The sequence below is a fragment of the Caenorhabditis remanei genome, chromosome I (genome assembly GCF_010183535.1).
Source record: "Caenorhabditis remanei strain PX506 chromosome I, whole genome shotgun sequence".
NCBI lineage: Eukaryota > Metazoa > Nematoda > Chromadorea > Rhabditida > Rhabditidae > Caenorhabditis > Caenorhabditis remanei.
The window spans coordinates 17,108,975-17,124,289 of NC_071328.1; the positions used below are offsets into that span (position 1 = coordinate 17,108,975).

Sequence of the window (15,315 nt, forward strand, 5' to 3'; positions counted from 1 at the left end):
AGAAGAAGAAGAAGAAGTATGTGTGTGCGGGGAGCTCTGGGGAGGAGAGAAAAAGAGCGAGAGGATGGATGGAAAAGACGCCCAGAGAGACTCGACACTTTCTCTTTTTCTCGATCTCTCTGCGTCTCTCTATCCCTAGATTTCTCGTCCTCCACGTCTTCAGGGACGGAGAAGAAGAAGAAGAACAAACCAAAAAGAAAGAAGAAGACGGAGCTGCTTGAGTGTTGTTTTTTTTTCGGGGTGTTAGTTAAATAAATACATACATTCGGCAAGCGCCCCCGATAATAGGAGGAGCAGTGTGTTTGTGTGTCTGTTTGAGGAAGAGAAGACGTTCTGTAAAACAAAAGGAAAACGACAATATATAGATGTGTGTTGTACACAGAGAATCTGAAGATGTTGGGAAGGGAACATCTTCTGGAAAAGCTATTTGAGAGCATGAGCTTTCGGAAACAACTTGGACATAAGTTCGCAAGAAAGTATCAAAGAAAGTACGGTATGTTGCAATGGAGAGTGAATAAGATTGGTGGTGGGCGGGACCTACTGTATGCAATTTTCAAGAGATTTGGCAATTAAGCGATTGTGAAAAAACCTAAAAGAGTTTTTGTTCTATCAGAAACTCCAAATTTTCAAAAATTTCAAAATATTGGTTTAGAAGTCTTAATACGGTCGGTTTCGAGTTGGGTGGTTTTGAATCGGTCTACTTGACAAGTCCCGGGTTCTTGGCAACAAAGTTCAGAATTCAAATCATTTCGCGAAAAAGTCAATTTTTCGACCATCATTCAGAATTAGAAGAAACTCTGAAAAATCATCAAAAATGTTCACATTTTTGATGAAAAATCTTAAAAGAGTCCAAAAAATTTTTGAAAAAAATTGGTTCATTTTTTGAAGCCGATCCTTAACAAGTATGTATGGTCTGTTCGCATTGTCATTGTCAAATCCGCCGTCTGTCTGTAGGTCATCCGCGTGGGCTGATGATGTAGACAATAAATCTTCACCCTTCAAAGTCTAAACGTTTTTTTCTTGCGTCCAAAAATTAAAAGAACCGTCTGTCTGTACATCTTTGTGTCCTTGTGTCCTTCAGCTCACCCCACTTCACCCTGAGAAAACTCAACTCATTCATTCATTATTAATGAGCTATATGTATATCCATTTCCAAGTACTCTCACGAGTCTGTGTGTTTGTATGTCCTCCGTCTCCTTCCAGATTTCATTCCCATTCCTGAGAAAAAGAAGCGTTTTGGTATTGTGATATTGTGAGTCATCATTCATAAATATTAAAAATATACAACTTTCTTCTTCTTACCAATGCTCTCACAGCAAAGTGAAGAATTTTGTACAAATACGCATCTACAGTATACTTACATTTCCTATTTTCGTAGTCTGTAGTCACTAAACGGCACTAAGCAATTGGCTCTTTCGGTTTATGGGCAATTTATATTTTGTAATGTGTTCTTTCTTTTTTGTTGGTTTATGTGGAAAATTTCCGAGTGGAAAATTATTATATTTTTATGTGGAGATTAATGGGATTTCTCATATTTTGGCAGAGGATTGAATATGAATTTGATTTAGATTCATGTGCAACTCTGAAAGGGGCCCGTCGAAATTTCAAAATGTTTTGAAGCTAACAGATTTGGAGTTAGTAAAAAATCGCCGAAAACCAGCAAAAACCACGAAACTTGGAAGAGGGGGGGGGGGTCTTGTTTTCCAAATTTCGGATTTCTAGGCCATCAACTTATTCCTCGATATTATAGCGCATGAATAAAGTTATTATTTCATTTGTGACTTCTAGCTTAAGCCACGCCCACTAATTCCATAGTTCTGACTTTTTGTGTTCTTACAGTAAAACTTACTTTCAATTTTCACAACTTTTGTGCATTTTTGACTGAATCCCAACCTTGAATCGGCCACGCCCATCCTCCCGTTTCAGTTTAGGTTTTGTAGTTTGTAGTTTGTAGTCATCAACATTTATTAAATTCAACAAACATAAACTATTTTCCAATACAAAATTTGCTAAAAATGCCATCCAACACATTTTCGGTAACAATTCCCTCGGTCAACTCTCCGATCGATTCCAAAGCAGTTTCAATGTGTGAGCACATGATGGCAGCATCTTGACATAACATTGAGCATGTCAACTCATCTGAGCATTTTCTGCAAAATGAGAAGAAGTTTAAGGCGGGAATGAAGGAGAAGGGGAATACATGGATAGAAGGAGGAGGAGTCAAATGAGCAAAGAAATGTATCCGATTTCTCTCTCTCTCTCTCTCTCTCTTTATAAATCCCCAATTTTCTTGTTATACTACGATTTCTGAGAGAGAATCATTAATTAGGGAAAGAGGGGGGGGGGGGGTCATATTTTTGGGTGAAATGAAGATGAGGATACAGGAATGGAAATTATGAATGCGAGTAGTGAGGGGAAAGCTGCTAGTTTTTTTACTAGTCAGGTTATTCAGTGAACACCCAAAAAATGAAAATTGACCGAAAATCCCACAATGATATTTTCTTTAAAAAAAATATAATTTATAGGAGATGATTCCAGATATTTGAGAATTTTTTAATGATAAAATTGATTGATTTAGACTCTCTTTTCTACCTCAACAATTCAGCATCCAACAAGAAATTGGCTTCCGGACACAACTCCTCCACTAGGCTTCCCAACTTATTTCTCAATTCTTCACACCCATTCGATGACGTGGCATATGTTGAAACCACGTGGCATTTCTTCATCGAATCAATTAATACTTCGGGATACGGTAGTTTCAGATCTGTCTTATTTTTCACAATGATCACTTTCGATTCGCCACTTTTCAGCTCTTCCACGTCGTTCAGAATCGCTGCCACGTCATCACTTGTGGATTCCGGATCGACAACGACGATGATGATGTCGGCGCATTCGAGACGTTGTTGAGCACGTCGCATGCCTTCTGCTTCGATGACGTCATCAGTGAGACGACGGATTCCGGCGGTGTCGGTTAAGCGGCACAGGACACCGTTGATTTGGAGAGACGTCTGGAAGACAGGAGGCTCCGCCCACGTTTCTCCAATGTTCAAGACACACTCACCACCAAACTATCCCTCGTCGTGCCTGGAATCGAGCTGACAATCGCCACGTCATCGTGTGCCAACTGATTCAGAATACTCGATTTTCCAGAATTTGGCCGCCCGTACAACACGATATTCAATCCACGTTGCGCACGCTCCGCCCCATTCCACGCAGCAATCATTCGATTGATTTCTTGAAGAATCTCAGAAACATCTCGTTGTGCTTCCTCCAATTGAAGTTCCACGTGCTCCCCGAAATCGATGATCACGAAAAGTTTTGAGAGAATTTGGACCAATTTTTTGCTGTAAAATGAGAAAAATCCGGCATTTTTCATTTTTCAACGACCCGCAATAGTCGTGTCTTGTGATTTACGACACGCTCACTTTTTTCTAGTTTTGCGTTTGAAAAATTGAAAAAATTGATGGAAAAAGGTCAAATTTGATTCAAACTGTTGACTATTCAGGATTTTTCAAAATTAAAATCCAAAAAATGTTTTTAAAAAATCCAAAAAATTGGTACTTTTTTCTACTCTTCACTTTTGCATTTTTTTTTGAAAAATTCAAATTTTTGACTATTTCAGGATTTTTATGAAAATTGAAAGAAATGTTTAAAAAAATAGAAATTATTCAATTTTCAATTTTCATCAAAAATTCTGAATCATAGTCGAAAATTGGAAGTTTTTCGCCAAAAAATTCAAAAATTCGAGAAAAAAATTGAAATTTGAATTTTGGCGCCAACCTCGATTTTTCCAAAAAGGACCGGCCCGGGCTTTGACAACTATGGAAATGCTTATTTTAACCCGCGAAAACCCTGTAATCTGCGAAAAGAAAGTGGGCGTGTCAGAAAATCTCCGTTTCACTCCGATAATACCGTATCTCGACCGCCCGTACACCTCCACGCATTTGTCCAAAAGCCGCCCGTCTCTCCTTTTCCGTCCGGGACCTTATCAGTCGATCAAGTCCACGGACACCCGAAATGCTCATTTTTCCGTTGTGAAATGCTCTGAAAAATAGAGAATTTTCTGACTTTCTTAATACCAGCTCACCGTCTCGTAAATTCTCCCCGTTTCGCTTCTCGAACATTCTCAATTTCAGATAGACACGTGGCAAATTTCGTGGCGACCGCCTGACTTCCATGAAGGAAAAATTCGGCGGTATCTTCGCCAGTGAACGTTTTGGGGCCTGTATATTTTTGAAAAAAAACTATTATCAGAATAAGCCCCGCCCCCTTTCTACCCGGAAAGTACACAGCCATCGCTTCATCGATAATCCTCCTCTCTGAATCATATAATTTTGTGTATTCCATCATTTTTGGTGTCCATATTTTCCTACGGCTTAACTGCCGAAGTACCGGAAGACTTTGTGGTCCTAAAAGTACCTCTCGAGGACTGAAAGGGGGCGTGGCCTACCAGAAACCCGAAAAACTGCAATAGCACTGGGTAGGGTGCCCGAGGAGAGTGCGAAAATGGTGGAGGACATCTGAATAAAAAGAATAAAAAGATTGAAGTCTGAAAAATCTGAAAATGAAAAAATATGTTATAACTAGGTTCTAACTTTGCTTTTTCTGTAAAAAGAAGAAAAAAAAACAAAAAAATGTTAGTATAAAAAATTTATTATGGATAGAGGAGACCCGTTTTCAGATAAAATGCACATAAATTTCAAAATAAATCATAAAATCATTCCCCTCCAAATCGCAATTTCAACTGCTTCTCACAATAGTTTAAATCCGGTATAATCCATTTCGAATCGTTCAGATACTTCAAAATTGTGGGCGGAGCCTCGATGGGCGTGGCTTTCTGTGGGGCGGAGCGAAAAGTGTACCGACAGAGATACTGTAGTGACGGGAGGAGTTCACGTTTTGTTAGTGGACGTGTCAGGTTGACACGGGCGGCTTCCGCTTCGTGGCCACGTCGGTAGTGGAGCATTTCTTGTTGTCCGTTTAGGGATTGCTCTAAACTCCTCTCAATAATCTCTACAAGATTACGGTAGTCCCGTGACACGTAGGGCTGTCGACTGCCTAAATTCCGTCGGGAGTCTTCCAGCGAGAGGCGAGAATGATAGACTTTGTCTGGAGAAAAGGAGGAGTGCAGGGCATTTACTTAAAATGGCTCTCACCTTGAGAATGATAAGAGACAGTGAACAAATGAGTGTCACTCCGACTGTCTCGTATCAAAAAATAGCCGACAGGGCACAAAAGGAGTAGACGTTCCGCCCATTTCCAGTCCAAATCTCCCCAATACCTGGAAAATTGATGTGGGAACGGAGATTGTGTTTTGACACCTACCAATCACAATCATACAGATCCGAGCTGATCACCTTTCCACTTGTTGAGGGCATCGGAACATAGAGATATCTGGAAGGAAATTTTAATTCTGAAAATCTGGATTGGGATGAAAAAAAATAGAATAAGGAATTTTGACCTCCGAGAACAGAAAAATGAGTGAATCAATTTACAGCCTATTTATAACACATGAAAAGTAGATATCATATACACACGTAATAATTTCAGATGAGATTTTCAGAATTTCACATAAAAATTTAGTAAATAAGTTAGTTTTCTACATATGAGGTGGTTGTTGATGATGGTGTTGTTGCTGTTGTTGCTGCATATAGTGTTGTTGTTGCATTTGCATATAAGCATACTGCTGTTGAGGTGTCATTCCGTGCATCTGGAAAACATTGAACATTGAGAGAAGGCCCCGCCCCTTTCAAGGTCAGATTCCTATACTTCAGAAAATTCTACGAAACTTTCATCATTGGAGCTTATGCTAAAAATCGCTCTAAACGCCACAAATCCCGTTCTCCTGACTCAAAATGAGTCTTCGTGGAAGAGTTTTCCCACTCGAATTTTCTCCACGGAGTAGTCCACTCGGACAACATTATTTCTCAATTCCTTGTTTCCTCGCTTTTTTGCGATATAAATTGAAAAAAACACAGAAAATTGTTGATAAAAGCGAGGGAACAGGGAATTGAGAAATAATTTTATCCGAGAGAATTACACGGCGGGGGAAAACTCTTCCACGAAGGCTCCTTTTAAGTCAGGAGAACGGGAATTGTGGCTTTTAGAGCGGTTTTAAGCATATGCTATAATGATGAAAGTTTCTTAGAAATTTCAGAAGTATCATAATCTGAAAAAAGAAAAAAAAAAGACTTCAGTCCTCCTTCAACTCACCATCTGATTCATATGCATTTGCCCTTGCATTTGCTGATGATGTGGATGATGTGGATGCTGTAAGTGATGTTGCATTCCATACTGCTGCATCGGATGACTACCGAGTCCCTGTGGATGATGGAACACTGCCCCTGGATATTGTGGAGTCATATGCCCTCCACCCATTCCCATTCCCATTGCCATTTGTTGATGATGTTGTTGTTGAGGAGTGGGTGGAGCCGGAGTGGGCGGCGCTTGATGGTGATCCATTTGATGTTGCGGATGATGGAGATGGTGTTGAAGGGGTTGTTGGGGTGGAGGCATCAGTTGGGATAGCGGATTGTTGTGGAGAACTTGTTGTTGTTGCTGTTGTTGTTGAAATTGTTGTTGCTGTTGTAACTGTTGTTGTTGTTGTTGTAGTTGCTGTTGCTGGAGCATGTGTTGTTGTTGTTGTTGTTGTGTCATTGATGACGTGGATTGTTGTGAATCTTGTGGATGATGTTGTGCAGAGGACTGCGCCGTCTCCTGCTCCTTCTGCTCCTCCTTCGATTTCTCCGGTGACTTCTCCCTCTCCGGCGTATTCTGCTGTGCTGGTTCCGATTGTGACACATAAAATTTCAGTCGTTCCCGCATACTTTCTGGCAGCTTCGCAAACTCAGTAATAGCTGTATCTCTCAGAAAATCTCCGGCAAACACATATTTACAATTGTAAAAGAGATCACAGAACGCTTGTTCGTGCTCGAATCCGACGCCCTCTTCAGCCATCGATCCCAACTTTTCAATGATGAGTTTGACGATGAACAGAGGTCCGAATCGTTCCCGAAGTGATCTCATCTGCTTCGCCGTGTCCCAATTATCCCAGAAACGACGGAGAATCGGCATGACGAGACGGAGGGTGTACCAGAGGTCCTTTTCGGTCTTCACATGTTCCAGGAGCTTTGGAACTTGCTCTTGTGCAAATGGATTAAGAAGATTCTGAAACTTGGCAGGGTTGTTCTATGTTTTTTTTCTGAAATATTGCTGTTTCCCATCTGAAATTGAATATTTCCGGCTGAAAATAGGATTTTTAGAAACGATTCGGTGATTTTCAGCGATGTTGACTGAAAATGATTGAAAACAAACAATTTCCAGCAATTTCTGTCCGAAATTGAATGATTTTTCAGTCAAAATCTAGAGTTTTGGTTAAGACTGAAAATATGAATTATTGATGAAAAATTAATGATTTTGGGCAAAAATTCGAAAATTTCAGCGCATTTTCTTTGTTAAAAATGATGTTTTTTTTTTAATTCTACAGTCTTCTTCTCGTTTCTCACCAAATTACAATGCGTCCAATAAATCTGTGTGATCATATTGATTGATCTCGCTCGATTCGGCAGATGTAACAGTAGATTCTCCTCATAATTATCGAACACAATCTCCTCAAATTTCAGACACTTTGTTTCACCGTTCTTGAACACATTGATGAATTCTTCGTGGAGTGCATCTGAATACGTGGATGGTAGAGCGGTGATGAGGAGACCAATGAGGTTGAGAAGGTTGAGTGGACGGAGGTGTGGTTTCATTTGCATTACGTTGATCATAGCAGTTACCAGAGTCTGGAAATATCGGATAGAAGAAAGGGAGCCATTGAATAACTACCTCCGGGGAATGGGGACTAGCCATGATTTCTATACAAGCTAGATACAGGGTCTGTGCTCCTGGCGGCAGCTCAGCCATTTTCCAGTTCTTCGCTACAAACGGAGGAGGTGTCAGAATGAAATCAAGACTCGCTGATAGTCGATCAAGCAACTCCATCATCAATTGCTCACACGACGTCTTCTGATGATTGAACTTCTCGAATGCCTCTGTCAAATGACATTCTTCAATTTGTGCGGCGAATGTTGTTACAAATGATTTCGCATCGGGACCCGACATCAATCCATGAGAAGTGAATAGAACAGAGTACATGAAATGGATCGGCATCGCATGATACTTATAGAACATTGCAACGGTTTGAAGTACTTGTGGATTCATTTTGTATCCTTGTTGTTCCAACGCCACGTACACAAATTGATCGAGAATCGGGAGCAGTCGTTCGATGAGACATCCGTAGTACGTTGGCATGTGGGGATTCGTAGAGTTGTCGTACTTGCTGACGAGTTCACAAGCCTCGAATTCAGGGAATGCGTCATGATATTTCACGATCGCTTTGATGTATTCGTCGGGGTGTTGATCTTTTCGAGGAACGTTTTGATAGAACCAACGGATTCGGTCCTATAAGAAGAAGAATAAGGAAGTCAGGGCGTTTTGGGGGATTCAGAAGCTTCAAAACCACTCAGAAGGGGTTAAAGGAGAACTGAAGTGTCATATTTTTCAAATAGCAGATTCCAATATTTCAGAAAATTCTTTAAAACTTTCATCATTGGAGCACATGCTCAAAACGCCACAATTCCCGATCTCCAGACTCAAAATGAGCCTTCATGGAAGAGTTTTCCAACGCGAGTTATTTCCATCGTGTAGTCCTCTCGGACAAAATTATTTCTCAATTACTCGCTTCCTCGCTGTTTTTTTTGCGATATAAATTGAAAAAACACGAAAATTGTTGAAAAAGCGAAGAATCGAGGAGTTGAGAAATAATGTTGTCCGAGAGGACTACACGGTGGAAATAACTCGCGTTGGAAAACTCTTCTACGAAGACTCATTTTGAGTCAGGAGAACGGGAATTGTGGTGTTTAGAGGGATCTTTTGTATATGCTACAATTATGAACGTTGCTTAGAATTTTCTGAAATAAAAATATGACTTCAGTCTTCCTTTCAGAGGCTCCAGAAGCACTCAAAACTCTATACATCCAATTTTTCACCTGAAATTCCGTAGTCAAAATGAACTCATTCGCAATTTGTATACAAATCAACGCATCTTCATCATTTCCCGGGTGCATAATCAAAGAGAGCAGGAATCGATCGGCCCGTTGAATCTGATGAGTGAACACGAGCACTGCGGCGGCCTTTGCGATCTGAAAATGAAGTTTTTTTCTGAAATCTGAAATTTGAAACAGTGCCTACATTCTTGAAAGTCTGCTCATTACAATCCTGCGTTTTCACATCCGCAATTATATAGTCGATCAAGTAGTTGCCCATCACCACAATATCTTTCGGCGACTTTTTCTCCAATACTCTGAAATCAAGCAGTTATTTCAGATATATCTAACATACTTGCAAACCGAGCCGGCTCTCTTAAAACGCAATATTTTGAGCTGAAAAATATACCAAAGTGTAGATCTCAACGAGTTCTATGTCTGTGACCTACTACGGGCCGGGAAAAATGGGCGAAAACGCGAAAATGACCAAAAAATACATTCTAGCCCGGTTGTGCGGAAGTGATTTTTTCAAAAACGGAAGTCGGAAATCGGAAGTGAAAATCCGAAAACGGAAGTCGGATGTTGGAAGTAAAATTTTCAAATTGGAAGTCGGAAGTCGGAAGCCTATTTTCTGTCCTTTTAGACAATTTTTCTGCGAAATGTACTTACCGTAAATTCTACAGTGATGGAATGACGGAAAGTCGGAACTGAATTTCCTTATCCGCAACTCGGAAGTCGGAATTCCAAGCAAATCTGGTCTGTGACCTACTACTGGACGGATGGCTAGTCGTTAATGTGCCGCGGGCCGAGAAAAGGGTCAAAACCGCAAAAATGGCATAAAATCCGTTTTAGCCCGACCCGCGGCACATTAACGGATTGCCATAGTAGGACACGGACATAGAACTCGTTGAGATCTGCATTTTGGTATATTTTTCAGCTCATAATATTGAGTTCTAAGCGAACTACACGCCGGCCCGGTTTACAAGTATGGCATCTAATCCCCATACACTCACTCATAAAACTCGCTAGTAATATCCCATTTACTATCGACCGCTGCGTATGCAAATTTAAACAACACGGCCATCATACAATAGAATGTCGTCGGATCTTGATCATCACCATATCGCATCACAAATTGATTGGGTGTCAGTGAGGGATGAAGACGTGCGGTTTCCCGGGTCTTTGTTAGAATCTCCTCATAATTCGGCAGCAATTTCGTAGCGTCAGTATTCTTAATGATCTCGAGAGCCCACTTGGGGAAGTATGACGTGGATTTTTCAGGCCATCCATATCCGGCAACATGATATGGATGCATTGTTCCCTCAGTGACAACCTCTTGACCAGTAATCTTGATAGCTCTCAGAAATGCGTATATTGACATTTTGAACATCTCAGGATTCAGTGGGAACTGATATTGATCCACCGGCACTGTAAAGGTCCTGGGATGCAAGAAGAATCTCATCAGTGAGTTATCTTTCGATGAAGCACCAAATAGAGACGTGTAGCATTGGATATTCTCATGGAATGACTTCCAGCACATTCGTCTTAAGAAGAATTGCTCGAGGAGTCGATAGATTTGATGGTTTTGAGGATTGTTCACGATATGCAAAGAGAAATAATGACAGAGCGAGTGGAATGTTGTGAGGTATTTCGAGTATCGATAGTGATATGGGATACGGTAGGCCAGGAAGTCGAAGAGAAAGTGACATTGGTCTTTTGATTGAATGTTCTGAACCTTTTGAGGTGGTTAGTTTATAGTTATTCCTGAAGAAAATTACCTGATTTTCAACGGAACCCCTATCAGAAGTGCTTGAAACCACCAGGGATCTCTGCGCCAATGACTCCAGATCTTTTATCGCCGCTTCACAATCCTCCGAGAGACAAATCCTCGCAATTATCTCGAATACAGATGGACTTGGAAGCTTCTCGGCTGAAAATTGGCGAAGGAAGTGACAAACTGAATTCAGCAACTGCTTTTTTGAGCGTAGTGTCAACGCATCGAGGAATTCGGCGGAGAACACCGAGAAACTATTCGCCGCTTTTCGTTGATACGATAATTCGAATAGTGGGTGGGCGGGGTCTGATGGAGCATCGATTGTCTGGACGATTGCGGGGAAGACGTTTTTTCCCACTTTTGTATCGCCTCGATCTGCAAGTTATGAATTTTTCAGCAAAAAATGTTAAAAATTGATCTACCGTTTCTTTGTTAGTCTAATGACGCATTCACACATTTTTATGTTTTTATGACTGTTTGTTGTGACGTTTTATTAATCACAAAAATTTATTATCAACTCCTGGGAAACGAACTCTTGGGAAAAAGACGGAGCCAAGCGCGCTGATTGGCTAATCAGTGGCTAATTAACTTTCAGTAACCAATTACCGCGCTTGGCTCCGCCCTTTTCCCAGGAATTTTTCCTTCGGGTCTCTATTATTATTTCCCTCATTTGGCAAGGAAATGCCCTCATTTTCTCTCGTTTTCACAAAATTGTTTATTCTTTTCGAAAAATCATTGCATGTACTCGTTTATCTGTAATTCTGTTTACATCTCCAACTTTCCGTTCAACAATAAATTCTGAGAGGCGGAGTCTTGTTATTTTGTGAGACTCTGCTCATTTTAGCTTAAAAAACCAAAAATTCGAGGTGGAAATGGGGTAAAAATACAGCAATTTCAACCATTTTCCGTCAAAATCGATAGACTCCGCCCCCTCCCCTTTTCAGCTAAAAAAGTTCTCAAATCTCCAAGTTTCACTTATTTTTCGGACAAAATTGCTATAACATTCAGACTCCGCCCATTTTAACCTCAAAATTTTCAATTTATGAGAAAACTTGAAATTTTCATGTTCAACTCAAAATACTCATTTTCATCTCGGAAATACCCATTAAAATTGCTCATTTTCAGACGCACTTCTCGATACACTGAAAACATAACTCACAAACATTCGCCAAAACCGCCAACATTGCCGTATTCTTCGAATCGAAATTGTCGGCACCGTCTTGAATGAAGCGGATGTGACTTTTGATTGTGTCGTTTGGCGGTGGCATCTTGTCGGGGAACTGAAAATTTTCACATGTATTTAGCATGAGAACGCTATTAGGCAATACCACCAGGGCTGTGCGTAAAAACATTCCCGAACATTTTTCGGAAGCTAAAATCTTGAGTTTTACTTATATGAAAACTTTTTTTTAATTGTATAAGTATTTTAAGGTAAGACTCCGGTAACATGATTTTGAGTACAAATTCAGAAAAAAATAAAGAAAAAATCAACAAAAAAAATATTTTGTCGAAAAATTTTCCGACCGAATAGTTTCTAATTTTTCGGAAACTACCGAAAACCGAAATAATTTTTGGCACATCCCTGATCACCACTGACATCTTTAGTCAGCAACATCCATGTCCCGGCGGCAGCCAGAAACCTTGCAAACAGTGCTGGATGATCAGAAGCACCCATCCAAACGACGTCGCCATCGAATAGAATATTATATAAATCCACAATTTCTTGTATCGCATCATCCAAACGAATGGCATTTGGTAGTGAGCTGACCACTTGGAACACAATCCACATCACCTCGTCACGGGCTCGTGTGTATTTGCATTGACGTAAGAGACGCCACACTGTTTTGAAGAAACTTTGAGGACTTCTGAAATTGGAATATTTGTCTAAAGTGGGCGGAGTCCCCCCCCCTTACAATAAATGATGTTGCATTCCATAAATCACAAGATTGGTGATATTATCCCACTGATATCTCGGAATCGGCTCGTTTTCAGGAAGAACCTCTGCTTCACCCATAGCCTCACACATCATCACAGCTACCAGCATCTCCCAGTGTTGTTTTGTTTTCGATTTGTTTTGTGGATGTAACTAGAAATGTTTTCAGAGTAAGAGAATTTCAGAGTATTCCTACCGATTCTTTGCCATTCGGTTGTCTCACTATCATATAAAGAGTATACAGACAACTGGCTTTATGTTCCGGGCGGTATGGAAGCATATGATGGCTCTGGACGAAGGTGTTATTCACATTCAGTCCAAAATCCTCCCAGAATGATGTAGGTGGGTAGTAGGCTGGATGTGATGGGATGGGGTAGATGAAACTACGACTGCAGACATGTGTTAAGTCGGCGATTGGACGGAAATGAGATGAGAGGTTGGAGAGTTTTTCGGTTAGTCTCTGGAAATAATATTAATCGGAAAATATTAATTTTAAGGAGGACGGAAGTCGTATTTTTTATTTCGGACTCTGATACTTCACAAAATTCTAAGAATCTTTTATCATATGTTGTCCGGAATCATAGTTTGTCCGGAATTCCGGTTTTTTGAGTTTTCGATTTCCGGAACACGGAAGTTGAAATTTTTTAACTTTTGAGTTCAAAAGACGACTACAGTACTTCTTTTTTTCGGTTTTGATCATTAAAACTAGTTTTAAACTTTATTAATCGTTAAAAAACAGTCGAAAAAATGACTTGGTCTTGCAAAATTGAGCAAATTCGACATTCTAGTTTTTTTTAATTCCGGTTCCGGATTCCGGAAATCATGGAATTCCGGTCAACTATGGAGAATATGCTTAAAACCGCTCTAAACGCCACAATTCCCGTTCTCCTGACGCAAAAGGAGCCTTCGTGGAAGAGTTTTCCCACGAGAGTTTTGTAGTTCTCTCGGACAAAATTATTTCTCAATTCCTCGTTTCCTTGCTTTTTCAACAATTTTTGTGTTTTTTTTTTGAATTTATATTGCAAAAAAAGCCAGGAGACGAGGAATTGAGAAATAATTTTGTCCGAGAGAACTACACGGTGGAGAAAACTCGCGTTGGAAAACTCTTCCATGAAGGCTCATTTTGAGTCAGTAGATCGGGGATTGTGGCGTTTAGAGCGATTTTCGGCATATGCTCCATTGATGAAAGTTTCTTAGAATTTTCTGAAGTATCGGAACCCTCCTTTAAATGATTACCGGTAACATCTGAGCCTGCTTCGGCATTCCCCTCATAATCTCCGATAAAGTGATCAACGGAGGCATCAGATTCGAGTCTCTATCAACAATTTTCAATATCACATTCTCCACAATCCTCAACTCGTTCACTTTCTCTGGTGACAAAGTATACGGCAGTCTTCTCAATTGGGACTCCAAAATGTATCGAAGAATATTTCGAATTCCCTTGTAATCGATTGTTGGAATACATTCGTAAATGAATTTCCATTTTTCTTGACAAATTCTACTGCACAGACGGAAATCTGATGTCATAATGAGTCCTTCGACGCATAGTGTTGTTGTGATCACTTCTTTTTCGTGGGCGAATCGGAGGAGTGTGTCAACGACACGTTCGTAGCTGGCTCTGGAAAAAATTAAAGGATATTTCTTTTAAATGTTGGGAAAAACTTAATATTTTGAATATTTTTGTTGGAAAAATGCTTAATATTGAGTTTTTACAAGCTTTTTCAGCTTTTCTTTATTCTAAACAATTTTTATTTATTTCTCAAAAACTTTTTCTTCACTTACGCGACAAAAACGCGATCCAACGAGTTCTTTTCAGCGACATGATGCACTAATTTGATGAGTTCCTTCACAAGCGATTGTTTCTCTTTTTCCTCCATTTTTGACATCATATTGTTGAATTGTATGCGCAATATCGCCGTATTATCACCGAGATTAGATGTTAGTGGGGCAAAAAATTTACGAGTCGGGTTATCTTCCTAAAAATTTAAAATTTAAATCAACTAGTGAGCTTCAAGTAGAGATTTCTCACCACAAGTTTTCGAATATGACTTTTTATTTTATTGACTTCCATCACAAACTGCGGAGAAAACGAGTCGTCCATTTCTATAACGTCTTCTGGTGCGGGGACGGCCGCTGTTTTCTCCCTTTCCGTCATTTTTAAAAAGAATCTGAAGTTTAATATATTTTAATGCAGAAATCAGAGTAATTTAAGCATTTATAAAGTACGAAAAATTGTTTTTATTGCAAGAAAATGCGTTATTTCAATGAAAAAATCAGGATGGAAGAGAAAAATAGCTAAGTAGAGAAAACTAGTCCGCGAGAGTTTTTGGTAAAATTTTTGTTATTTTTCACAATTACATTGAAAAAAACTATATTTTTCATATTTTTCAAAGTATGATGGTTAATTCAGGTACCCGAACTCAAAATCTAATATTTTATTCCTTGAGATCTCATTTTTTTCTACGAAAAACAAGCTGGCCTAGGAACCCAAGACACTTCGGCCATCGGAAAAATGCGGGAATTCTTGTGTTTTAAACCGATTTCAGATTTTCCTATTTCTTAATTACTTTATCTTGTAT

The 15,315-nt window shown here is 39.8% G+C and overlaps 1 protein-coding gene across 1 annotated transcript; it reads right to left on the reverse strand.

The window, feature by feature from the left end:
* Positions 1-1,987: 1,987 nt before the first annotated feature.
* GCK72_003591 (uncharacterized protein) lies at positions 1,988-14,891 on the reverse strand (the record flags this gene model as incomplete). The annotated part of the gene is made up of 23 exons (XM_003107334.2): positions 1,988-2,150; positions 2,593-3,008; positions 3,062-3,344; positions 3,913-4,044; positions 4,088-4,223; positions 4,756-5,109; positions 5,157-5,281; positions 5,326-5,394; positions 5,604-5,710; positions 6,214-7,167; positions 7,506-7,787; positions 7,831-8,445; positions 9,033-9,185; positions 9,235-9,346; positions 10,043-10,758; positions 10,808-11,178; positions 11,963-12,083; positions 12,401-12,668; positions 12,717-12,889; positions 12,933-13,196; positions 13,973-14,354; positions 14,519-14,712; positions 14,766-14,891. The coding sequence occupies 23 exons, from the start codon at positions 14,889-14,891 to the stop codon at positions 1,988-1,990; spliced, it is 6,516 nt and encodes a 2,171-aa protein (XP_003107382.2).
* Positions 14,892-15,315: the final 424 nt, after the last annotated feature.